General features: G+C 58.9%; 1 protein-coding gene across 1 annotated transcript in view; it reads left to right on the top strand.

The window, feature by feature from the left end:
- TMEM132D (transmembrane protein 132D) overlaps positions 1–27,061 on the top strand; it is a 202,006-nt gene that overhangs the window by 162,212 nt on the left and 12,733 nt on the right. Inside the window, exon 5 of the mRNA XM_037511328.2 lies at positions 17,815–17,958. Coding sequence (XP_037367225.1) covers positions 17,815–17,958 — 144 coding nt within the window. The remainder of the gene's footprint in view (positions 1–17,814; positions 17,959–27,061) is intronic.

Here is a 27,061-nt window from a genome sequence, read left to right as displayed (position 1 = left end):
GGCTTGCTCACAGGGCCTGCAGTGGCCCGGGCTGGGCTCCAGCCGCAGAAGCAGACGTTGGCTCACAGAATCATGTAGAAAATTCCAGAAAGGAACCGCGTAGAAAATTGGAAAGGACAGCAGGTCGGTGGGAGGCCCAGCAGCAACGGCACCGGGACCTTCCCGTCTGTGCCTCCCTGGGCACAGGCAGAGACAGGCCCCTGTGGAGCCGGGCAGAGACAGCCAAGTGGACGGGTCAGTGCGGGGAGGGAGTGAAGAAGGCCCTGGGCGTGCCCGCGGGCTTCAGAACGGCCGTCTGGAGGCTGGTAGATGCCGGGGCAGGGCCTGGCAGGCAGGGTCACTGCCAGCAAGGACGCGCGCACGGGAGGGCGCCGCCAAATGTGGCTCCTCCCCACTAGGCCCGCAGGCGGTGCAGGGATGTGCCGGGACGTCTGTGCCGGGACGTGTCTGGGATGAGCTCAGCGCGGTGGCGCCTGCCCGTGTCTGGAATGGCTGACGGGCTCTGGTGAAGACGCCGCCTCTGTCCCTGGAGCGTCCCAGCCGCTGTGTGGCCGTGGCGGCTCCTGCGCTGGGCCCCAGCGCCGGCTCGGACGGTCACGCTGGAGTCACCTTCGCTGTCTTTGCAGATCGGGCCCCGCGAGGAAGACGCCTTTGGGTGGCGTGGTGCGTGTCTGCTGTGTCCTTGCTGGCGCTGTCCGCACGAGGGCGAGGCCCATGCAGCTCGGCGCCGCGTGGGGTCGGCTCTCTGGGCCGCAGCTGCGGCGGGAGCTGAGCGGACTCTGTGCTAAGCGCGTCTGCAGACGGAATCGCAGAAGAGGATCGGAGGGCCGAGGTGCGCTGTACGTCTCGGGCGTGTTTGTGACCGTTGCTGACTCGAAGCTTTGCTGCCTCCAAACACCCGGGTTCCTGCTCCTTCAAGTCCTATCACAAAGACTGGCAGCCTCCCCTGCCCTCAGCGCTCTCCTAGCTGGGCAGGACCGTCCTGCGTTCACACCAGCAGCCTCTCACCTTGGCTCGAGAGAGCAGGAGGGACACCCTTTCCTGAGGACGTCTGACTTCAGTCATCCTACATGGCACCCCGTCTGGTGGCTCCAGGGGCACCCCGTCTGGTGACTCTAGATACATCTTGCCTGTCCTTTCTCCCACACCCCACGAACCTTGCAGGCTGACGCTAAGGTTCTGCTTCTCTGAAGGAGAGTGAGAAGCCACAGGGCGGTGTCACAGTGGAACACAGCGGAGGATTTAGTTTTGGGGCCACCTCAGTGCTGGGGAGTGTCATTGACTCGCCAGACCCGGGGCGTGGCCCCTTCTGTCATAGTATCTCGGAGGCTGCAGCATCGTGCGTGTGGAGAATTCCGAAAGCCAGAGAGGGAGGAGCCCGACACTCGGCCTACGCGTCCTTCTAAATGTCGTCATCTGAGAAATCGATCCGGCTCTTGGCTGCCGCCCGCGTGAGCTTGCACACTGAGGTTCCGAGGCCCCAGATGCAGAACACCCCCACCCCCACGGCTCCCCGCGTCGGAAGTCGGGGAGTCCTAGGTTGAGAACTGGCCGCGCCCTCCCCAGGGAAAAGCTGCCCGCGGACCTCCAGAGCGGCGTGAGCAATCTGCTGTTCCACGTGCCCGGAGAACATGGGGCGGCTGCTTAGAAAGCTTCAGAACGCCGTGTCGACCGGGGAGGAGAGAACGTTAACAAGCAAATCCGTAGTGCGGCTTGTGCAGTTCCGAGCCCTTGATACCGGCTCAGTGAGCCAAACAGAACAGCGCGGGGCGGGGGAGATCATCAGCAAGAGCCCGTCCGCGCCGGGACGTGGGCGTAGCTGGCACGTCGTTGCGTTATCGTGGATTTGGGTGACTTTCCTCGTTGCCAACGCGCCTGAGTGTGCAAACTCCCGCCCCGTCCCGCGGTTTCCCCCGGGACCCTGCTCACCCCCTGTCCTTCCGGGGGTGTCGTCGCTGTCCTCTGCCCCCCAGGCGTCCCCGAGGGGGAGACGGCATCACAGCCTCTGTGTGCTGCGGGGAGGCGCCCACCTGCCTCTCTCGCGACTCTGCCCTCTGGAAACGGCAGGTGCCTGACGGTGTCTGGGCCAGCTGGCCTCTCCGCGGACGCCGGGGGCAGTGGCAGCGGCGGGATCCACAGCGTAGCCTCTCTTTGCTCTTCGGGCGACGCCCTGGCGGGTGCTCGTGGGTCTTCATAGAGGCCATAATCTGCGTTTTTATGTGAAATTTCCTGATTTTCTAGGCCGACGACTGACCGGCAGGCAGGCAGAGCCACCGCAGGCCGGGTCTGCTTCCGGGAGTCGGTGCTCACGTTCTGTTTCCTCCCTGGCCGCGAGCTGCCGGCAGGGTTGCACCCCCAACCCCCCGCCCACAGGCGGGGCACGGCCCTTCACAGACTCGCCGCCGCCGCGACACCCCAGCTGGTGCTGGCGCCCCGTGGGCTGGCTCTGCCGCGGCTCTGTGACGCGGAGGACGATCAGCGGCCGACTCTCGGCGGCCCCTGTGCGTGGGGGGGTCTGCAGCTCTCCTGCGGGGACTCCCGTGCCCACCCTCGTCCTGAATGTGCACGGGAGGGTCGTGTGTGCCGCTGCCCCCTCGGAGAGAGGCTGGGAGGCGCCCCCCACGCACGCGTCCTGTCCAGGGTGGGGTCCAGGCGCGACCCCGGGCTGTGGCCTCAGCCCTGGCCTGCAGTGAGCTGGAGGAGGAATGAATGAACGAACAAACGAATGAATGAATCCAAGCAACTGCTGGCCGAGGCGTGTCTGCGTCCCTCCTCAGGGGCTGGGTGGAGTTTAGTGCCTGGAACACACCCTGGGAACCGAACGCTGCCCCAAGGCGAAGTTGCTGGTTCTGTAACACGTCGTCTTGCTTCAGGCCACGGTGTCCCCGCTGCGCTGCTGACACTGAGAACTGACCGTGGCGGGACATGACGGTCCTCGGATCGGCCGACATCAGACATCTCTTAAGGGCAAGCTCTGTCTTTATTCGGAAAAATGTTCTGATAAATGTTTAAAAACAGACCAGCCCACGCAGGTTTGCAGCAGCTTCATTAGAACTGACCCCAAACCGGAGGCACCCGAGTCGTCCCTAGCGGGGGAGTCGGCGGCGCGCCGCCCCGGGCGGATGTCATGGAGCCCCGTGGCAGAGCGAGTCAGTTACTCCTCAATTCTGATTTTCTGGAGTCGTTAACCCCCTACCCACACCTACGCCCTTTGTCTCCCCTGGTTCCCAGCGCCCCTCTTGCCTTTCTTTGATTTCTCCACCCTGGACTCAAATGTGTGGGCGCCTAGGAGTGTCCGTCCTTGGTGGCCGGTGGACTCGCTGCCTGCGCACCCCGCCTGGTGCTCGTGGGAGGTGAAGGCGGGTCAGGGCCCCCCACCGCCCCCGCCCCGGGGGTGCTAAGGTTCCGGATGGAAAGCCAGGGACCCGCCTCGTTTGCCCAGAGAAACAAAATCAGTCAAAAGGAGAACATTTCAACAGTTAATTAAAACTCCAAGATGTGGTGGTAATAGAAGTAATTATCTGAGATGTATTCAATCGGTTGTTAGCTAAACCCATAAAAAAATTAATCAAGAATAATTTGCCATTTGATATTGGCGTCTTATATTTCTCACTCATGCTAAAGAAAATCCCATTAAAGAATCTAATTTTCTCTGCATTATACTCACCTTTACAAGAATTGAAATCAAATCTCGCCAGAAGACAATAAGAGACTCACGGAGTCGCCGGAGATGAGGTCTCGTGGCAGGAAGGAAATAAGTCAAGGCCGAATTCTTTCCAGCTGCTCTAATCTGGTTTGCAAGATCACCTGTGCTCGGCAGCTGCCGGGTGCAGACAGCAGGCCCAGGGCAGGCCGCCCCCCCCCCCCCCCCCCGCCACTTCCAAGCCGGACGGACCCCACACGGCGCAAAGCCCGCAAGCACCCGTCAGAGCAGAGGCAAATGACGCGCAGCCTGGGATTGCGGCGAGCGGAGTCCTGGGCTCGTTCATAAATCTTCGGCCTGACTCTCCTGAATACTAACTCGAATATCCTCATCTGGAAAATCGAATCACAAATACCTGCCGCGAGGAAGAGCTGTGAGCACGGCAGTGCGTTTCATCTGCAGGGGGTGGAAGACGCCATTGGCTTCCGTCCCTTGGCATCTGTGTTATGGCTGATCTGTTGGCTCTGGGCTGGCAAGTGTGTGTGTGTGTGTGTGTGCGCGTGCGTGTGTGCACATGCGCGTGCGCATGCATACATGTGCACAGGTACGTGTGCACAGTTTGCTCTGCCTTGCTGCCTTGGAAGGCTCAAACCCACCATTGGTTTTGAGCAGAATTTGAAACGAGGTCCAGATTTTGCGGCTCAAACTGGATGAGTCGGCAACGTCTCCCGTCCACAGACGCGGCAGCGGCCCTCAGGCTGCCAGGAGCGTCCTCACGCCTGTTGTTTTATTCATTTTCATGTTCCCAGTGTCTGCATTTTGTAACAGCTCAATAACAAAATGATTAAAGAACTAATCAATGGACTTCATTAAAAATAAAAACTCTGGAATAATGACTGAAAATGGTGAGGGCAGAGATGAGCATGCACCTTCTAAAAATAGAACAGGAAGAAAAATTGGAAGAAGGGAGAAAAATGTTTGCCAACAACAAAATAAGGCAAGGAGAGAAGAAATAAAACAAACTTCAAAAGTACAGGCAAAGGCAAAGCCCAAAGTGTATGACGTAGAAAGGAGATGAGTCAAACATGCAGGTGATGCTCACCCGCGAAAGAGAATTAAGCTCGACAGCGTCAGGACACACACCTCAAAGATAAGGTGTGTGAAAGAAAGAAAGCACGAGCTGGAGAATCCCATGCCCAGCACATGGCCGCCAAGGGCAGTGTGGCTCTTGACCACCACGGGACAGTCTCCAAGCAAAACCCAGGTAGACGTAAAAACGGTCTTCATCTGTCATCTCTCTGCCCACCCCGGGTCCTCCTACCACCACCCACCATCCGCCCACACGCTCTCGCCTGCACACCTCCTGCCTACAGAAATTCTTCACCAAAAACAATACGAGGTGAATCGCCTTTATTAAACATAAACACATTCTGAATGGAGGAGAATTAAACTCTAGCTCCAGCCGATGGGAGAAGCTGGAAGCCCCCATCCGGAGGTCCATGAGAACGTGGACACCAGCCCTTGGGGGACGGTCATTTGATGGACGGACGCCGTGTCCCGGCCGAGCCCCTCTGAACACTAGGAATGGCTGCCACCGAGCAGCCCCCGGCCCGTCTTGCCGTCTCCCTCCCGCCGCCACAGGGGCAGAACGGCGCGATCGCGGGGGACATCACTTCGCTCAGCATGGGACACCCTTGGTCTCCTTCCACGTGTTCGTCTTTGTACCCTGGGCCCCTGCTCTGCGGCCCCCACTCAGTGAAATGTTGGGTCACCTGTCCGTTCCCCAGCGCCCTTAGGAGCCGAGGTCCAGTGTGGACAAAGCGTGCTCTCTGCCCGGAGCAGGGGCGGGCGCGGGTGTAGATCTCAACCGGGTCCTACGCGGATACGTACAACCCTTCCTCTCTGGCAAGGCCAGGAGGTGCCGGGAGAGCTCCGGGAGAGCTGGCTTATCAGGGCGCCGAGGGCGGCTGGGAGGGGCCAGGTGTGCCCAGGAGAGGAAGCCGGAGGCCGGAAGCCAGGCCAGTGCGGAGGCCAGGCCTGCGGGGTCGCGGCCGCGGGCCGGGCGAGCAGAGGAAAGCGCTGAGCTGGGGGCGGGGTGGCCGTCGGGTGAGAAGGGGGCTGGCACGGGGCCACCAGGTGTGAGGGGCTGGAGGCGGGTGGGCAGCTCTGAGGATAGCTCCTCCTGCCCAGGCCCCAGGCGGCGGCAGCCGGTGGGGTCACAGCTGGCTGGTGTGCGGCGCGGGGACGGGGCTGCTGCGTCCCGTGGGTGGCAGCGCCCGCTAGAGGCAGCGCCTGAGCAGCGGTGTGGGCCGAGCGCCCCTCTGCTGTCCTGGGGGCTGTGGCGGGAGAGGATGCGGCGGCCGCAGAGGCGCAGGCGGGAGGAAGTCACAGGGCAGAGTGGAGAACAGAAGAGCAGATGGACTGAAGTGCCCCGGGGGGGGGGGGGCACGGGGGGCGGGGTGTCTGCCAGGCCCCCAGGCTGACCCGTTCTCATCGGGGTGATCCTAACGTTCCCCGCCAAGTTACAAAGTCACAGCAGCCTTTCTGGAATGTGACAGCAACTTGAGTGTCCTAATTATTGCCACCCCAGGGAAAGATTCAAACCAAGTTATTGAAACTAAGGACTAGAATAAAAATCCTTATAATAGCAATCGAATGGCAATTTGAGAGGTTTCTATGGTGACATAAAAGTTAGGCGGATAGCTGCTTTATGCACAAAACAAACAAATATACAAACGTAATGGCAGAAGCCCCAGGGAGACGCAGGCCGTTCCAGCAGCGGCTCCGTCTGGCGCGCGATCCCTGCTTATTCCCAGTCTCTTTTTCACGCTTATGTGTATTTTCCAAGTGTTCGGCGGCAAGGCCGTCTCAGCCTTTGTCTCTCGTGGCAGAAAGGGGTGCCCAGCTCCGTGGCCTGGGGCAGGCATCACCCCCACTACCCCACCAAGAGGAGACCAGTTTTGCTGAGATCCCGAGAGAGTGTGGTCAGGACACCCGCACCCAGGCCAGGCACTAAGACCGCGGTTGTTCCAGACGACGTGTGTCCAGCTCCGGGCGGCCAGAGCAGATGACCGCGGGCCGGTGGCTCCCTCACGCCTCCAGGGCGGAAGCCGGACGCTGGGGCCAGCAGGGCCCAGCTGTGTCCCGGGGCTCGGGAAGGGCCCCGCCCCCTCTCCTGGCTCCCTCGGGCAGATGTGTACAACACACCTGACAGGTCGTGCGCTTGAGTGTGAGCAGCCAATTGCACGCACGTCTCGGAGCCTGTAGGGATGAAGCGTGCCAGGCCTGCACGATCTCTTCAGAAATGGCCCCGGGGACAGCACTACTCAGCTGCTTTACAGAACGTCAGCGCCGTGTGAGAGGCCTCAACCATCATGGCCCAGTGAGCCGCTTTCGGGAGCACAGGGTTGGTTGGGTTTTTTTAATATCTGAAAATCTATGATTTAAAAAATAAAATCCAGAGGATCCTCTTAATAAACACAGGAAAGGGCCCATGACAAATGCAGTGCCGTCTTCTGATGGGAAAACAAGTAAAGGCGCAGCAAGGAACCTCTGAGCCTACTCGAAGAGCCCAAGCCTGCAGGTGGCCGCCACAAAGCTGCAGACTCGGGGGGCTGCAGTCACAGGGGTTGCCTCTAGCCGTTCTGGAGGCAGCGGGGGTGGGGTGCAGGGCGTCTGGTGAGGGCCTCCTGGTTCCTGTGGCGGAAACAGTGTGGACGCCTCTGGGTTCCTGCCTCTCGGGACACTCGCTCCACCCCAGGGGGCTCCACCCTCGTAGCCTCCCACCCCCAAAGCATTGTCTCCTACACCATCCCACAGGGACTGGCGTTCAGCATAGGAACTTGGGGGTGTGGGAGGGACACACATTCAATTCATAACAAAGGGCATCCCCAGCGAATGTCCTAATTCATGGTGAAGTACTGTGTTTACCTAGGATGGGGAAATAAAGCAAACATCTTTGCACCTCCTGTTTCTCTTAACGATCACAAGGAAATCTCCGTGGGCCTGGTGGAGGGCTGCGGGGGCTTGGCGGTGGGTGTGGTGTGGTGTCGCGCATCTGAGAAGGTGTGATCCTGTATCTCGGAGTCATTTACAGTGTTGTAAACAAAGAGGTCCCAGCCAGTGCTATCGCTAAGAGAAGAAAAATAAACCAAAGTCATAACTATTGGAAAGAAACCTGTATTTATCAGCACTTGTATCATGTAATAGAAAATCTTAAACTTTCTACTGAAAGGCGACTGAAACTAACAAGTAAAGTTAGCAAGAGCGTAGCATAGGCAATTATATATATATATATAAGTCAGTTGTAGGTCTGCATAGCAGCAATAAACAATCCCAAAAGATAACTTGTAAGTATTCGCTCACATTGGATGCTAAGCTCCTTCAGAATAAATTTAAGCTATTTAAGACGCATGCCCTGAAAACCACAAAGCATTTCTCAGAGAAATAAAGAAAATCTAAGCAGAGAAGTATACCATCTCATGAACCAGAAGACCCAAAGCGGTTGAGATTATGATTATATCCATACTACCTACAGATTTGACAGATTCCTCATGGAAATTTCAGCAAGTGATTCTGTAGAAATTGACAAACTGATTCTGTGGTTTGTCATGGAAATGGAAAAAGACCTAAAATGGGGCCTCCCCTGGTGGTGCAGGCGGTTGAGCGCAGCACTGTGAAGCTACCCGCAGCCTCTGCAGCATGGATTCGATTCCTGGCCAGCCAGGGAGATTCCCACGTGGCGCAGCAGACCTCTCCTGCCTCGCCCGCTGCTCCCCTCAGCAGTGTATTTTGTCGGTCTGCCTGTTCTGCTCCCCGCTCTGTCTCTGATGAATCCTCTCACCCTCCCGCGCCTCTGGCCTGTACCCCGGTTCTTGTATGCATGAATAAATAAATCTTTAAAAAAGAAGAAGACCTAATATAATCAAAACCATGTTTAAAAAGTTTGAGAACTCACACTACCCAATTTCAAGACCTAGGATAAAGGTCAGTAATAAATACAACTCACTAGTAACAAACAGCTATGCATAAAGATCAATAGTATAGAATAAAAAGACCACAAATAATGTGTGTGGGCGGCCATTTGGTTTTGACAAAATGGCAGGTAGTTCAATGGAGAAAGTATTTTCAACCATTGATACTAAAACATCCGGGTGGATTCATTTGCTCCCCAACCCAGGATACTCCCGCCTTAAGCCATATACAAAAACTTACTTCTAAATGGTGCACACACAGAAATGTAAGAGTTCAAACAATAGAAGTTCCTGAAAAGAATATAAGAGAAAGTTTTTGTGGATTGAGATTGTTCAGATATTTTTTGGATAGGATACAAAAATCATGAACCATAAAAAAAAAAAAAATACAAATCTGACTTCATCAAAGTTAAACCTTTTTCTCTTCAAAAAACAAGGCAAGATACAGATTCAGACAGAACAGATCTATTATAAAGGACTTGTATGATGTATAAATAAAAGCACTGACATCTCAACATGAAGACCAGCCAGCCTGTCTAAGTAGTATAAACATTTCTTAAAGACTGACAAGCAAATGACAAGCATATAAAATGTACTCAGCCACATTAATGATTAGGTAGATGCAATTCAATCACAATGAGATAGAGCTACACACTCACTAAAAATGGCTACAATTTTAAAAATTGACAGTATCAAGTGTTGACAAGAATGTAGAGAAACAGGCAACCCCGACATTGCTGGTGAATAAAGACTTGTGAACAGCTGGGAGGTTTTAAAAGTCACATAAAGATCCATATGACCCAGCAAATTCCCCATCAAAAAAAATGAGATGTCCACACACACAGACTTCTACGTGAATGTTCCAGTCAGCACCATTGGGACCTCTCAAAATGGCAGGCCCCAAACATGTATCAACTGGGGAACATATAAACAGACTTTGCTACATCCTGATAATGAAATATTACTCAGGCAATAAAAAAGTAACAACAAAGCATGAGCCTCTGGCACGCACGCCAGCATAGATCAACCTCCTCACTGTGCTAAATGAAAGACGTCACAGGAGACACGTCACACGATTCCATAGATGTGAAATCTCCAGAAGATGAACAACTACAGTGACTAGACGAGGGTATCGAGCAAGATGCACTGGATGCCACCGGGAAGCTTCTGGGTGACGCAAGTTCTAGGACTGGACTGCAGTGGTCACCGCACGATTGTAGAAATTTACTAAAACTCACCGGATTATCCATTAAGATGGCAGAAAGCACAGGGTGTAAATTACGCCTAAGTAACAGGCAGGGCATAACACGGTCGGGACCGGTCTCTTGCGGAGAATAAAATAAGGGAAATCAATGCAATGTTCTATTCTCAAAGGAAGACTGACCATAAATTTCAGATTTAATTTGACTAAAATTTTATTAAAGTGATGCAGTAGAAAACTCGCCATGTCACTTGTAATGAAGTGTCTCAAATATGGCTTAAATATACATTTAATGTACATCTAACGAGCGTCTTCGGCCAGCTAATTATTAAGCACGTTTAATGGAGTTTAGCAATTGCAGGCGAGATGCATAGCTCTCTGCTTAGATTTATCCTTATCAAAATACTTTTAAGATAATGGATTCCAGCCACATGGACTGGCCTTGTGAATAAAAACCCTGATGTCCCTGACAATTAGAGTGCTTATATTTCTATCAGTTGTTAAAAACCTGTCCAATTAGCATAGGAAGCCGTTACTATTGGCATTCTTTATGGACTTGTGATTCCCTGGGCCTATCGTATGTCAAAGTGGTTGAGATACAATGGGAAATTTCATGAAATGTACTTCATTTGGGGAAAGAAGCGGGAGAGAAGTATTGGTTTCGTGTTCGAGTCAGGTGAGAACAAGGCTATAGGTCTTTACAATAAATCAGATTTTGGAGAAATGTAGATTTTTCAAGGAACAAGCTTTGGAAGCAAAGCCAAGCCTGGATTTATTGTCTTCGGCTCACAGAACGGACATTAACATAAATTCTCCTGGAGCCAGACTGCAAAGACGCGCTGTTCAGTGGTCACGACAGCCCCTTCCACGAGAAGGGGTGGGGTCCCGTAGCTTGCGTATCGTTTCTGAGACTCTTCCTGCGGGATCCATCCTGTCTTTTCATAGTAGCCCCGTGGGTCCACGTGTCCGGCCGCCCTGGCTTTGCCAACAGGCGTCCGCGGTCCTGCTCTCACCTTAGTCCCCATTCTTGCATTTCTCAGAGTCCTTCCCGCATGGCTTCCGCGAGCCAGCGAGTGTTGTTTCCCCTCAGTCACCTTGTGAATTACCCGGTGACCAAGCCCCCCGCCATGTTCTGCCGCGGGGTTAGCAGGATGGTCCCCCATTTCAGGCCCCGTCGGAGAAGCGTGGGCACTTCCACGCCACGGGCAAGCGTCGGTCTGGGAGTCACTGCAGGCTTTTCCACGCCGTGGGATTTTCCCTCTTGTGCTTAGAACATCCTTCCAGAAGTTGGCCCGGTTGTGATTTTCAGAAGATTCACTCTCCTGCTTTTATTTGAAAGGACTGACCCTTGGAATTACAGAGCCCCCGTCTGCACAAAGGCCGAGCCACACGCCGCTCGCCCGGCCGCCCGGCCGCGCCGGCATTCATCACCCGCCGGCTCCGGCTTCTCCAACGTGCTAGGAAGCATATTTCATGGAATCAATCCTGGCCCGGCCGAAATACATCCCGTAATGAGGTAGGATGGAGGAGCTTTCAAAGCCACTGGAGCAGGACATAATTTTAAAAAGATAAATCACCCTTCGGGGGGGTTGGGGTTGGGAAAGAGGAATAACCCAGGGAAAGAAAGCGCCTCTCCCCCAAAGCCCTGCCACGTCCCCCGCCCACCCCCCCGCTGAGGGCGGCCAAGGAGATTTCAGCTCCCTTAACAGTATTAATACTTCTACAATCATTTGATACATTTTGAGACCAACAAAAAAAACCCCGAAAATGAGCCGAGTTTCCCACCGGCGTTGCTACAGAAGTGCAAAGGAGACAGCGTCATGGGGCTGGGGGGCTGGGGCGAGGGCCTCGAGCTGGGTCGAGGGGCTCCTTGGGGAGCTGGGGTGGGCAACACAGGGCGAGGGTGATGCTGCCTCTGCCGGCACCAGGCCCAGCCCACTGCACGGGTTGGGGGTGGGGGGCGAGGTGGCCTGGAAGGTCCTACCCCTTGGCCCACACTGTAGGTCGCCGTTAAATCCCAGCATCCAGATTCGGGGTCCAGCAGCCCCACTGATGAATCTCCCCAGGTGACTCACGAGCAGCCATGTTTGGGAACCACCGAGCCGGAACCCCCCGACCCTTGCGCCCCAGGCCCGAGGTGCTGGCAGGACTGTTCTGAGGCGGGCCTGGGCACCCTTCCTGCCTCCCTGCAGGGTCAGGGGGCCTGGCCGCGGCAGGTGAGCCCTCGCCGCCCGTCTGGCTACGTTAAGTCAGAAGATGGCGCTGGAGCCGGGTTGATGGGGCTCCCTCCCGGACACCGTCCCCCGCTCTGGCCAGCTTGGCGCGTGTCTCACGTCAGCTTCATGGCGCCGCCGGCCCCCCTGGCTCCAGCCAGTGAGTGTGGAAACAAGGCGGCTCCTGGGCCCCTCACCTCCAGCACGGAACGCAAACACAGAGAGAACGAGACCCCTTGAAGTGACCTGTCCAAGTGGAAGGCGGGTCCCCCTTGCTGGGCCAGAGCGGGGCATGCCGTGCGGAGGCCCTGTGCCCGCACCCTTCCTGAGGAGGCTCTAGGCTGCTCCCAGGCAGTGGCTCCGCTAGACCTGACGTCCTGACAAGGCCCAGCAGGCACCAGGGTCCCGGGGCAGAGAGATGGTTTCTGAGAGTGGCCAGCACTGTGGCAGGGGCAGGCCGGGGCCTCCAGGCTCCTTCGTTACCCCGACCCCACAGCACAGGGACCATGGAGGCCAGGGAGCGGCAGGGTTGGAGGCCCATGGCAGGGGGCACTGACCGACGCGGAGGGCCGTGATGAAAATAGCTGTGATGTCGCCCGAGACCTGCTGCAGCGGCGGCTCCAGCTGCTCACAGGCATTGGGCGAGCAGCAGGCCTGGGGCGACAGGACACCCTCTGGGACCCTCTGAGACGCTCCATGCAGACGTCCCAGGCAGAGGGTGTCAGAGCAGCTGGCGCGGGCCCAGGGCTGAGCTGGGGGCCCGGAGGTGCCAGGCCACGGCCGTCCAGGCTGCGCGGGCTCAACCCTGGAGTGTGGCCCCACAAACATCTGGAAAACAGGGCTTGAGGGCTCGGGGACGGGACGCAGCAGAGGGAGCAGCCCTCACGAGCAGCAGGAACGGGCGGCGGCCTGCAGAGCCCAGCCCTGCCCAGGCCTGGACGCTGCCCGTCCACATCCGGACTGACTCCCCCGCCTTCCGGAATAATCTTAATTGCATCCCCGTCTTCCTAATTAGCGTGGACTCAAGACACACAAATTCCTTTTCACATTAGCCTGGGAAGAACATAATTAAGAGTGGTCTGCTGAGAGTCAGGAAAGCACCGAATGTCCAGGCCGAGCTGCAGCAGCTTTTGGATCTGCCCCAGCTGGGACTCGCCGCAACGAGTCTTCATTAGCAGAAATGATCACGGCCTGGCTCCCCGCCCGCCGGGGAGGCCCGCTGAACCCCCGAGGCCTGCAGGTCACAGCAACACCCCTCCCCGCCCCCCCCCCACCGCCTGCCAGGCGGCCTCCGTGGGCTGGTGCTGACCACGGTGCACGCGTCCACCCGGTTAGCTTGATGCGAGCTGAGCTGCGCTTTGATGTTCCTTAACTCCGCGTGTCCTTCCGTGCCGCCTGAGTTGATTCCCGAGTCCCGTGTACCGCCAGACCCACAGGCTTCTCCCAGCCTCCGAGTCTCACTTTGACAATTCGACATGCATTTTCCTGCAGTGACAGAGAAAAGGGCTGACAGACACTTAAGTTAAAGGCTGCAGGCAAGGACGGCCCGCTTTCAAAGAGCAAATACTTCATGATATCAACAGACATAAATTAAATATTCATGCCGAGTTTCACGGAGTCGCCGTTGGGAGACTGTCTGCGCCGCTCAGACAGCGAAGTTTCTCACGAGAACCCCCGCCCCGGGGCCGTCGTGCACATGAGAGCGTCCGTCTGACCGTCAGGCTCTGCTCATGGGGGGGGGGGGCGGTGACTTGCTGGCCCTGGGCCTCGGGCCCCGAGCCTCAAGAGCAACTTCGTGAACGAAGCCGGGCTCGCCCTGTGTCCTGGGTGTTTCCTGGCCATTTGGACAGCTGGACTCAGCAGGGTTCTGATCCAGGTCTGGAAGCTTCTAAATGAAGGGACTGGGGTTCAGAGCCTGGGGCTGCCAGACACGTTATGTGAAGACATGGACCCTGAAATGGAGAGAGGTCACCCCTCCAAGCCCACTGAGGGAGGCCCCGGATTTGCTGAGGTCTCTGATGCTTGCAAGAAACACCAGAAATGCAGCTCTCTGCTGCTCAGTGTTCAGATCCTGTGAGCAACTGAAGGATTAAATCCCCGCAGTGCTGGCCAGACCTCGCCGTGGCTGGGCAGGGTCCAGAACCCTGGTCTGCAAACTCTGATTTGAACAGCAGAGAAAGAATTGACTTTGCACAACCACAGCCCCCAAACTGTGCTTGGTGGGCGAATGGACGTGACTCAGCCGTGGGCGGAACGAGGCGCTGGCCCAGGGACCAGGTAGGACCACACTCACCTGGGGCCATGGGCAGCCACAGAAGGCCACGTGGAGCCCGCCTTGGCTCCCACAAATCTGGGGGACAAGAAGGGGTGAGAGGCGGGAGGAGAGATGCCCCAGGACCCAGGCTTGCTTTTGGGAGGTGGTGGGCGTGTTCTAGGTGCATGGAGGTCACGGGTGCACCCAGCACTGAGTGTGTTATAGTGAATTCATGGCCCACGAGTGTCCTGTGATGTGGGTCTCACTAAGTCCATCCACACGGCTGCTGCCACCGCAAAGCCACAGGCCAGGAACAGCCCTTTCAGCACCCACCAATCCATAAAACCGGGGCGCACACCCTCCCCTGGCCCGCTGGATGCACCCCCTGAAACCAATGTCCTATTTCTAAAAAATCTAGGCCAGCACAGTCACAGTTCCCACAGCCTCTGCTCTGCCTCAAGGCCCCTGCCTGCGTCCACCCACCTGCTGCCCGGCAGCCCTCAGTGGCCAAACCCCGCCTCCCTCTCATGGGGGCTGGCGTCAGGGACATCCAGCCGCAGCGGCAAGTGGAACCCCGGGGTATGGTGCTTTCCGTGCTTCCTTGGAAATGCCACGTTCAAAACACTAAGCTTTGAGTGAAATTGGCTTAAAGTCTTACACTGGCTAATGTGCCTTTGTCTGGTGGTGTCCACGGTGAGGGGCAGGGCTGGCCTGGGCCTGAGCTGGCGGGAGGGCTGAGCGGCTCACTCGGGGGGCTCGGTGCTTGCCCCGCGGGGTGCCAGCAGCCCGGCTATTTTGATCCTCAGGCCGCGCTGTTAATACAGATCCATACTTGACCAGGTCCTGCGGGGTGGGGAGCTCTGGGGGGTCGGCCGAGCGACTCTGGAATTTAAACAGCGGTGGGGCAGCAGCAGGCCTGCGTCTCTCCTGGAGGGGATTTCGGTAATGCTGCCTAATCAGCTTAAGGAGTTAATTAAACAGCTGTCACTTAGCTTCTTAATTCTGGAGCTTGATGCTAGATGAGATTTGAAATGATTTATGCAAAACGAGGGTGTGCTTTCGCCGTAGTGGGAGATTTCCTCGTGGTGCGGACAAAGCGGCCTTATTCCCATTGCCAGGTCCAGGTAACCCAGAGAGGGCGTCGGGGTCCTGGGGGCACAGAGGCCAGGCAGCCCCCCTTTGTCCAAGAGGGATTCTGTCGGGGATGATCACCCCCTGGGGCGCAGTCACCCATCGGAGCCCCTCAGTCCAGCTTCCCGTCCATGTGCTTTGCTCCGACTCCTCGGGGGCCTTCTCCAGACGTGAGCAAGTGTGAAATCAGATTTCACATGCAAATGTTGACTCTCGGCTCAAGGAAGCACGCAAATGTGCAAGCCTGGGTCAGCGTCCAAGTGGGCCTCGCTGGGGGGCTGAGACTGCCCAGCTTTGATCAGGTGGGGTTCACCAGGTCACCGCCCTCACCCCCAAGCCAGGTGGACGTCGGTGCTGCGACGCCATGTCTGGGTTGCTCATCCTCACTGAGACGTGGTGCCGCCGCTGCAGACGGGGGAGCGCACCGGAGGCTTTGTGGCCCCCAGGGCCGTGGGAGGGGAGCTCTGAGGCCCACACCCACCTGGTAGCACCTGCACCTCCACCACCCTGGGGCCGGGGAGTCGCTGCCCCCCCTCCTTTCCCCCTTCCCCTTGCTGAAGACATGTTGAGTTGCCTGATTCGCCTAAGTCATTGCACGTGTACACCACTGCTATGATGACCCGTATCCCTGGGTTAGTACTGACATGAGAGATGAGATTTCGGCTCCCCGAGCGGGTGAGGAAGTCGCGTGTCTGCAGCGGAACACCACTCAGCTCTAGGAACGACGAGGTCTCGCCAGCGCCACAGCGTGGGGGGCAGAGGGGAATTGCTGAGCACGCCGTCAGGAAAGGAAAGCGCCAGGTGCGCTCACTCAGGCATGGAGAATAGAGATGAAACACAGGAGCAGACAGCACTAAAGCAAGCCCTGGAGGCCCAGCATTGAGGCTGGGGTGGGGGCAGGGGGTGCTCAGTGGGGCCCAGGGGGCTGAATTGGAGGATTATTGGGGCCTCAGTGGTGGATGCATATGCCTGAGGTTCGGCGCTCCACCCCTAAATCCTGTCAGTGTAGCAAACCAATGTCACCACAATAAAATAATTCTCTAAGATGCGTCTGCCTTACCAGACACCCTGCCACCACGCCCTCGCCTGCCGTGTCTGGCCAGCTCTGCAGACCTGGGTGCCTCCCTGCCAGCTCACCCAGTGCAGGCAGCCAGCCCAGGGGTGCATAGAGCAGGCAGGGTCGGGGGACAGCCCCTGGCAGCATTTTGTGGGAATCCGGTTCACAAATGTGTTTACAACAAGGTCATGTGACCAGCAGTGCGATTTGAACCCCATGTGAGAGGTGGTGGCACCCTGAGTTCCACTTGTGTTTGTGGGCTTGGGGGCAGCTCCTGGTGGAGGCAGGAGGCTCCCACCGTGTCACTAGTGACATTGAGCCTCCCGCCCCCCGTCGAAGAATGAGTCCATTACCCCGGTACAGCAGCTGGGAGGCACTAATCCCCCACATGCGCCGCCACCATTGACCCGGCCTGTGTGCTCAGCAGAGCAGGGTGGGTTCCTGAAGCGCTGGCCGCACAGGGTTAGCTGGGCCCACACTCCCCACTTGCTAGAGGATGCACTCGGGCTATTTATGGGGATGCCACGTTACGGCTAATGAGATGTAGGATTTCTCTGGTCCTTGCCTCCCTGTCGGGGAGGCATAAACGAGGCCCTCGCAGTGCAGGGGAGGGGCTGGCAGGGCAGAGCAGAGCTCGGCCCAGCAACCACAGAGGACAGGGCGATGGGCCATTGTTCTGTTTATGAGGCGGCTGGGAGTTGCTGGGAAATGAAAGGAGCAGTTTGAGAAATCAGCCATTTGGGAGCCACGCTGAGGAAGGGCATGGCTGCAGGGAGGCCTCCACGCGACTTGGGCTGGGCCGCCGCACCCCCCAGAACGGCCAGGCCGGCCAGGCAGCACGAGCAGGAAAAGGCGGGCTTGCGTTTGCGTGTCTGGTTCACCTCGGGCGTCATCTGGGATTCAGTGACTATTTTTGAGGTTAGGAAGTAATGCTGGGCGTGAGGAAAACCAGCTTAGATTGCAGTAACAAGTGGCCCAGACCCCATGGCCTCGTGGCCGGGAACAGACGCACGTCCTGTGCAGCTGGTAGGACGCTCGTCTCCACAGAGTGACACGGGAACCAGGCCCACCGCCTTCTACTCCGCCATCGGGCATACGCGCCTCTGCGGTCACCAGGCAGGGGCAGCTGCGGGCAGCTTTCTAGATGGCTGCCTCCCGGCTTACTGCCACCCCCAGCCCCAGGAGAGGGAGGCTCCTGAGGAAATGGGTCCCTGAACGTGAGAGGAGCTGGGGCAGGCAGAGCCAGCGCTGCCTTCCCAGACGCACGCAGGGCAGCCCGGCTCCATAGGTCCCCGGAACCCCGTTTGCTGGAGTTTGTGACGAGGGTGTGTCTGTGTTCCAGGAGGCCGAGATCCTGAACACGGCCATCCTCACTGGGAAGACGGTGGCCGTGCCGGTGAAGGTGGTGTCGGTGGAGGAGGACGGGACAGTGACTGACCTGCCGAGGGCCGTGGAGTGCAGGTCGTCGGACGAAGACGTCATCAAGGCGAGTTGGTGCCCCCGTCCCGCAGAGCTGTCCCCCCAGCCCCCGCACCCAGTGAGTCCCTCTGGTTCCGCCCTCAGCAGGCAGGTGGCTGCACCTCCGCCAGGTGCTCAGCCTTGCTGGAGAGGGGCAGGCCGCAGGCCGGCGGCACAATCACTGCCCTCGGTTTGCCGGGAGCGGAGACAGACGTAGAGGTGGCTGGGCTGATGGGTCACCTAACACTGCAGCGCCCACTGTTCCAGAATCTTCTGTGTCCCTCAAGCCCGGGAGCCTTGCTGCTGCAGAGCCACTGCTGTCCACACAGCCCATGTCCTCGGACGCCCGGGGCTCGCGGAGGAGGGTCTCGCCCCTGGTGCAGGCTCCTGGGGGCCTCTGGGCCGCATCCACCTGGGCCCCCGGTGTTGCTTTGATTGGTTTCTCTTCCGCCCCAGCCAGTCCAGTGTCCTCCCCCGTCCTCACCCCTCCTCTCACAAAACCCGCCCAATGGCACCAGCGGCTGCCCTGAGCCTCCCAAGGGTGCTGGGGTGCAGGGGTGGCGGTGGGGCCCCAGATGCGAGCGCCCCCCCTCGGGGCATAGGGCAGCAAGGCCAGGAATCCACCCGCCACATACGTCACAGACAGAACGTCCCTGGCCGGAGAGTGTAGTGAGGGGCTCGTGTGGGGCTCCCCCGGCCCCCACGCTGTCAGGACAGCATCCACGAAGGACCTTCTAGGCCCTTCTGTGGGGTGTGCGGGTGGCATCCCCCAGGCAGACACCTCCCAGCCGGGCAGCATCGCCTCCCAGGCAGACCTCACCTGTGGAGCGCAGGCCTCACCATTCGAGCGCAGACCTCACCAGTCCCAGCACATCCTCCCACTGAGCTCAGACATTGGCCTGGTGGTTCTCTCCACGGTCACTCCAGGCATCAGAGAGCAAACCTCCCTGTCGTCTCAGACTAGGAAGGAGCCGCGTCGCCCTCCATGCCGCCTCACCACGGTGCATTTACAGGAAGGATTGTGGAGCTCACTAGACCAGGGAGCACAGCCCAGCCAGATGGCAGAGTCGGGAGGTCCCTAAGCGTGTGCAGGTGGCGGCAACAGTGGGATCTGCAATCGTGGAGAGCCCTGGCCCAGCTCCAGGAGCAGCGCCCCTGCAGCCACCGGGCGAGCTCCTGTGGCGGGAGCGCGTGGGCGGGAGCTGGGCCACCTGGCCGAGCTGCCCCGGTTTAAACCCTGGCTCTGAGATAGCTAACAAGAGCCAGGGTGGACACTCAGGCCTGGTCCCTCAGGGTCGTCTCTATAAAGTGGATGCAATGTCCGTAGGACACTCTGGCTCTGCGTTATGCTGGGAAAGGAATCTAGTAGAATCGTGTTTAACCGCTTGTGTATTCATTTCGTGAGTAGGAACATAGCCCCGCCCCCATCTGAGAGGACCCGCGGAGCAGAGAGGGGGGCGAGGCCGGGAGAAGGGGCCAGCGCCGGGTCCCCCGGAGGAGGGGGTGGGACGGCTCCTCGGGATTCTCCGGCAGCTGCAGTGGGAGCGTGAAGCCGCCGCCAGGGGCCCTCGGCGGACACTGGACAGGCGAGCGCTGAGCGCGGCCCGTGCGCTGTTCCTGAACAGCTGAAAAGACCAAATCGACAGAAGTCGGACTTCAGAAGTCAGACAATAATAGGCAGGGTCAGAAGAGCTTCCATTTAAAAGGTCTTCAAGAGTAATTTTCTCTCCGGGTGAATTTTTCCTTTCTGTAGCCCTTAACTCTCGGGTGAGGAGTGACTGCACAGCGAGCAGAGCATGGTCACCCTGGGCGAGTTACGTGGGGACGCGCCCGACCGAGCAGGAGACTCTCTGGGTCACACGTGTCGCGGGTCTCTGGTCCCCGTCTGAACAGGGGCCTGGGAAATGGTCGTAAACTGGCGATCCCTTGTTGCACGAAGCACGTGTTGAATGAACAGCCGCAGCAACCCAGGTCTGTATTCATCATGGACACAACTGAGGCGGTCGATAGTATCAGGCCCCTCGGTTCCTGCCCGTGATATGTCCAGTTCAACTGACTGTTCACACACTGAGCTTGCATTTAATGGGGTGTTTAGAAAAACTAGATTTCGGATGTATTGTTCGCTGACTATTCAGAGGCGTGAGCTAGACACTCAGTGTGGGACCCAGGTTTGCTGGCGGCCACCACCCAGCGGCAACAGCCTTGATTGCCGGCATAGTCCCAGGATTTAACTGGCCTGTCAGGGCGAGCCTTGCTAATTTGCTTCCGTTTCTGTGATGGAGAGTCTTTATTTGAAGTATGGTTCTGCGACTACCACACACTGTCACACAGGGGGCCAGCACACCAACATCGGGTGCATTAAGGCGTGAGATATGGGCCATATATCATTTTAAATCCCCTCAACGCCAGGCAGCCACTCTGTGTCACGTGCGGGATGCCTACACCTGGTGCAAAGGCCACGCGTTGTTTTCTGAGACCCAGCACGGGGATGGCAGTGTTTTGCATGAGGATTTAGGAGGCAGACTTCCACAGCGCGAAAATGAGGCTCGTGGCTGCCAACCGAACGCCACACTGAAGGGCACCTGCAGGGACGGCCCCCCTGCTGCGGTTCAAAGACCAGTTTGTATCAGAAACGCTCCTTCACGAGGGCCGTGGTGGATAATTAGGACCAACCAGCAGCGTTCCCGGCCTCCTGCCTCTGCAGAGTTGAAGTTAATTAGGGGATAAATCGATGGCAAAAATGTACAGGTAGAACCCCAAATTAGTGATTATGCTTAACCAAAGGGGAGCGTCTTGTTACTCACTTTCAGGGCTTGGCACAGAGAGTTTCTGTTTCATAAGCGCTTGACACAGTCTTGATTGTAATTTTAGGGTGAGTTACAGAAGCTTCTGCGATCTTTCCCCCAGAGGGGACACCGTCTTTGATCTTGAAGAGAAAGAAAGCGCTAGAAGGTACGGTGAGGGTTTATGACCAAGATGAAAACTAAGCTTAGGGCCTCCCAATGACCCTGGCAAGGTTACAGTGAAGGTCACAGTGAAGGTCACAAAAGGGTGTCTGTGTGGCCCCAGCCCCTCGCTCATCGAGCCCCTCTTTGGATCCTCAAGCATCTAGGCAGCATTTCTCAAGCAAACCCACTGGGGGGGCTCCCTGGTGGCACAAGGGGTTAAGACGCACTATGAAGCACTGTGAAGCTGTCCGCAGCCTCTGCAGCACAAGTTCAATCCCCGCCGGCCAGGGAGCTGCCCACATGGCGCAGCAGACTCTCCTGTCTCCCCGCTGCTCCCCTCAGCAGTGGATTTCTGCAGATCGGCCTCTTCTGTGCCCCACTCTGTCTCTAGTGAGTCCTCTCAGCTCCCCCCTGCACCTCTGGCCTGCACCCCAGTTCTTGTATGCATAAATAAATAAATTAAAAAAAAAAACCCACTGGAAGGGCGAGTCCAGAGACTCAGCCCAGGCAGCGCACAGGCCAGGGCAGCGAGCGGGGGGAAGCCCTGCCCGCACGACGGTGAGGCCCGGGAGCTCTGCAGCCAACACCGCAGTGCAGATCTGATGTGTGTGTCTACAGAACAGGGTAAAGGCGTGCGAGACCCAGAATCAGAGACTATTATGGAGACTCTGGTGTAAAATTCAAAGTTAAATTCATACTGTAACGTTTGCAGCTGGTCCACGGGAGAGCCGCGTGCAGACATACGTCATCCCTCACATGTTTGCCGAATGTCTGGTCACACGAGGCGTCCGTGCTCAGTGCTGGATGGCCCGGCCTCGGGGTCCCGGGGAACGGGGGACGAGAGGCGTCTCGCAGCCGCATGTGTTTATATGTGAACAGATACACACGTGAACACCTATGTCCTGTGTCTTTTTTCCGTAACTGTGACTTCAAATATATACAGCTAGAGTTTCCTTCACAGAGGAGGAAGGTGGGCGATATCTCCACCTGTATCATACCCATGTAGCACGCGGCTATGCAGGTGGGTGTACGTGTTTGTGTTCATATGGAAAGATGTGCAGCGTTTGTCCTAAACACAGGATTCCACATACGGCGTTTGTCCACAGAGGGAAAGAGGAGATCTGTCTCTTTGACCGCAAGTGGCTGTCCTGTTTACAGAGTGACACGCGTGTTACATGCATGTGCATAAGCCATGCTCAGTTCCTTCACTGGGGAAAGCGAGGCTGGATCCTGGGCACCCAGGCCTGTCCCGTGGCACTCTGACCCCACCTGGGTGTGCTGCGTGTGGGTGCAGACACGGCGGTAGCGTGGACTGGCCTCGGCTGTCATTTCAGAGCAGGTGCGTGAGTCACATGGGCACACGCGTGTCCGGCTACACCGAGGCCCATGTCAGGCACAGCCCGGCACGGAGCGAGGCCAGAGCCGAAGCCAGTGCTGCCTCTGGCGGGAGCAAAGCCCGGGGGACGGCAGGACCGTGGAGCTGTGATAGCAACACAGCGACGGGCTCAAAGTGGCCAAGCAAAATAACAGAGTGTCAGTAATCCTGGCTCAAGAGCAGACCCGTCGTCATATTTCGTGCGGTTTAGCTCACCATCGACTTCCACACTGATCTCAGATGCAGGCCCAGGGGAAGCTGCAGGGAGCGGGGGCGGCTGAGACCCCCCCTGTGCCCCGGGACAGGTGCCTGCAGGGCGAGGCAGTCACGGGGCCCAGTGGCCCTTCAGCCACCGGCGGACAGAGCTGGGTGACTGGGCTCCCGAGACTCCTTCCGGCCCGTAAGGTGACAGTGACAGCTCCGTGTCCCTGGCCGTCGCCCCTGGGACCCTGGAGTCCCCTCCTCCGGCCCCCTCTCTGTCAGGGCCGTCTGAGGACCCGGGCCCAGCGGGTCACGCAGACGCCGGCCTCCAGGGCACCGGGGCGAGCTCCTCCCACCTGCGCCTCTTGGAGACGCGGTCCCCACCCTCGTCCCATCCCCGGGCCCGGAGCGGCAGCCTCTCCCTCACCCGCCGGCAGCTGTCCCGGGGCAGGTCCCTATAAGTCAGGGTGACACGTCTTGGGGTCCTGGTCACAGGAGGGGGTGGGGCTCCGGCAGGGGTGTGGGCGCGGCGTCTGGGGTCCGTGGTCCCCAGGGCACAGGTGTCACCACGACGGGGCTGCTCGTCTGGCGTCAGTACGCATGGCCACGGTGGTTTGTGTGCAGGGTGGGCTGGGCCCTTCAGGTATCGGGTGCGGCGGGGGGCGCCCTGGTCTCTGCCCAGTGCCCAGAGCCGGGATTGCTGCCTGCGCTGCACGGCTGGGAGCATCCAGATGCCGCCAGGTGCCCTCCGGGGACGACACCACCCTTGTGTGCAAGCCGGGCGGCTGGCGAGACCTGCCGGCTCAGAGCCCATCTCCCTGCACCTGCCACATGTGGTGGGAGCCGTCACCGCAGCAACCACCGCAGGCTCTGGCAGCGGCGCCCGCGGGGCGCAGGGCCTTGGCTGAGCTGCCTTCCCTGGCAGCCGCACGGGCTGGGGCATCCTGCCTTCCGGGCAGCGGGCTTGTTGAGAGGGCCCTGGAGGGCCTGAGGGGACGGAGGGGCGGCGTCTCGGAAGCGTCCGGTTGTTCCGGCGGAAGCTTCTCTCCAGGCCTAGATCCAAGGCAGGAAGCAGACTCAGCCCCTGTGGGAAGCTGAGTTGTAGGGAGCGTGGGTACGGGGGCCTGGGGGCTGCCAGTGTGCACCCCAAGCCCAGACATTTGGGGTCCATCTGCAAGTGAGGAGATGCAGGCCATGGAGAGTGCCGGCTCAGGGGGTGTGGGGAGCCCCCTTTGCTGCAGCAGATTGCTGGGGCAGAGAGAGGAGGAGCTGGGCAGCCCCCCAAAGGGGACGCTGATGAGTCATCCCTGAAAACAAGGGGGGGGCTGGGCAGAGAGGAGGGACCGAGGGTCGGGAGGAGGCTGAGTGGACGGCGCGGCCCGTCAGGAGCGGAGCCGCAGAGTCCATGGCCGCACCTGGGCCCTGGCTGGCCTGACCCCTTGCCGCCACCACACCAGACCTCAGGAGACCCACCGTGGGGCGCAGGCGGCAGGGCAGCGGCGGTGGGTGACCGTAGGCGCAGTGCCCGGTCGGGGCGAGCCCCCGGCCCCACGCGGCAGCCACCGAGGGGAGGTTTCCGAGAGAGCGGGCAGCGGCAGCCGCGCCGGCTCTGTGCTCGGACTCTGGGGCGGCCCCGCTGAGCAGCGACCTGCCGTTTAATGAGGTCCCCGAGGAGCTCTGAGCCCAGGCAGGGCTTCGACGGAAGCCGGGGGACGGAGGCCCCAGGTGTGGTCGTGGGAGGCGTCTCGTCCGCATGCGCTCACGTCCCAGGTCGAGGGAATAAGACGCGGGAACATGGGGGGTCTGTGCTCACTTTACTTTAGAGAAACATTGCTTAGTTTTACTTTTCCTAATTGGCCTCTCATTTGCACGGCTGTGTAACGAGGGGCACAGCTGCATCCCGCACTGTGCACGGGCCTCGCTCGCCTTCACCCTCGTCCAGGGTCACAGCCTGCCCCCAGCACCCTCCATCCCCACCCCCCGGGGAGCAGTCCCGGCGTCACCGAGCCTGGGAATGACCCTGTGTCGCGGCCGTGTCCTTCGGGGACAGACAGTCCTCGGACGGGTCAGCCGCGGCCGCTCTGTCCCTTCCTGCCCCGCGTCCCGCGGCATCGTCCCCTCAGATCCACCCGTTTTGTCCCCAAAGGCACGTCTCGTCTGTTCAGTGGCCGAGCGGGGCCCGTGGGTGTCGGGTCCTCGCCGCCTCTCTCCGGCGTCCGTGCCGGGCGCTGGGGCTGGGGCTCGCTGCGGGGACACGGGGCACACACCTATTTTTGTGTTGGTGTTTCCGTGGCCTTTGGGTAAATACCAGCAGCGGCGTTGCTGCTTCATATGGTAATTAGCGTGTATTTATTTTAATGCTTATTAGAATAACATATGTCTGCTGCAGCCAACTGTGATTTCCTGGATATTCTTCGTAGGAACCAGAATAAGTTTGAAAATTAGTATAGGGAAGACGTAAAGCGGCATATTGGTAAACAGCATCCAGCTGTTGCATGGGGGGCGCGCGGCGAGCTTTGTGCACCAGCAACCAGCGAGCTCCGCTCTCGCCGGGCCGTCACGAGGTGGGGGGACGGGCCACCCCCCGGCCACACAGGGGAGCCTCTCCGGGAAGCTTGCAAGGACGCCGGCTGTTTTTAAGCCGCCTGTTTTCAAGCCATCCCCTCCCGTGGGAGGTAAAACACTGCGCTGAAATGTCCTAAACGTTTCGCTCTAGCATAATGAATTTTGCAGCGCGCGTCATGGCCACGAGCATACAGTCGGGATTGTGCAAAATCAATTCTGATAAACAGAAATTGTCATTTTTGCAATGATTTGCCCTCGGTGTTTTGGATGAGCTCATTGGGATGCCAGGGCGCCTGGCCCCGGGGCTCTCGGGAGCCGTGTGTGGCATCGCTCGCCCCTCCCTCAGCGCGCGTGTTTGGTGGCTCCCGTGACAGGTGGGAGCCCGAGGCTCAGGGAGTTGAAGTCACGTGCTCGCGTCTGACCCCAGGTGGCAGGCCCGGCGCCTGGGAGACACGGACTGCGGGAGGAGAGCCGGGAAGGGGGGAGGTGGAGGCATGGGCCGCGGCCTGCGTAGAGGAGCCATGGTCCCTGCCCATGGTCCCTGCCCCGGGCTGGGCCTGCCTGGCAGTGGGGGGGCTCCCACTGCGGGGGCTTCTGCAGCGGCAGCCCCCTCCTCGCGCTGAGCAGCCTGAGCTCCAGGTGCAGACGGAGCCTTTCGCTCGCCTGAATTTTCAATTTGCAGAGGCTTCTGCACTCTCAGTAGAGGAGCAAATTAAGCCCCTGCGGAGGCCACGTCCCCGGGGCCCGCTCCCGACACGAGCGTCAGGGGTTTCCGTGTCAGGGGCTTCCGGGGAGGATCTGGCGCTTTGCGGGTCGCCGGCCTCGGGGCTGAGCGCTGGGGCGGCAGCGTAGGCCCCCCCCCGGGCCAGCATCCTCGGCTGCACAGAGACCCCCCAGTGCACTGTCAGGAGCAGGTGCCCTCGTGAAATCAGGAGACATTTCCAGGGCCCCTGGGTGGTTTCAGCGCCCTGTGCACGTTTCTCAGAGCAGCTGCTTAAGCTCAGTGGTGCGGAAGTGGGTGGGGGCGGGAGGGAGGACGGATGCTGGGTGGGTGTGGGCTGGACCCCTGGAACGCTCCCCAGGGAGTCTGAAGCCAACACTAAATGATGGTTGTTGAGATCCCGGGACGGACACTCGCTTCCAGGTGCACCAGGCAAGGGCTGGCCTCCCGACGCCTTGTTTGCGTGTTTTCCTGTGTGATTTGTTGTCTCCTGTTCCTCGGAGCTGGAAACACTCTGTTTTCTGTGACGCTGGACCCTGCTCTGCTGCCGGCAGCCAACAGAACCCTTCGCCCTGGAAGCCTCAGCACTGTTTTTGTGAATGTGTCGCCCGGGCGTCCTCTGCTCTGCTCGCCTCTGAGCTTGGTGTAAATGAGCCCCTGGGTCTTCCCCGACTCCTGATGCAGCACTGGGGGTTTTAACTTTAAGGGCAACTCCAAGGTCAGCTCCAAACGAGTCTTTAACTTCAGAAGATGAATCGGTTCAGCCCAGACTGCACCAGCTCACATTAGCTGGTTGGGACTAGAGTCTTGGCTCAGTTCAGTTTGTTTAGCAAATCAATTCCCTCTGGATCAATCCCTCCCGCGCTGTGGGACCATGGTCAGCTGGGGCCACCGGGCCCTGGGCCGGGAACTGAAGCCAGAGCAGGCTCCCCCGACCTCCTTCCCGTCTGGGGGCTTGGGGGCTTCATGATTATTCACGAAAACGCCAGCCCGCCAGGGACCCAATTAGGGGCTGGCTGGGGTCCAGCGGCTCCCGGAGCGCGGGCATGACCGTAGCCTGGCCGGCACCCCCAGGCGGCGTGGACAGGCCTCCCAGTGCCGCGCTGGCGAGCCTCGTTCCACGAGCCAGCAGCGTGCCGTAACCATCCGAGCTGGCACCGCAGACGGTTTGCTTAGAAAGCAGCTAAGGGGTATTTTTGTAAACAACAATAGCAATGTAATCAGTGCAGGGGAGAGGGTTAGAAAAGCCGCCAAAACCATGACAATGGCGTGGAGATGAGCGAGCCGGGGGGAGGGAGGCGGGGGCCCCTCCGTGAGACGG

Source organism: Talpa occidentalis, unplaced genomic scaffold, assembly GCF_014898055.3.
Source record: "Talpa occidentalis isolate TD23 unplaced genomic scaffold, MPIMG_talOcc4v2.1 talOcc4.14, whole genome shotgun sequence".
Classification (NCBI taxonomy): domain Eukaryota; kingdom Metazoa; phylum Chordata; class Mammalia; order Eulipotyphla; family Talpidae; genus Talpa; species Talpa occidentalis.
Note: the sequence above shows the minus strand (reverse complement) of the source record. Positions and strands in the feature narration are given on the sequence as shown.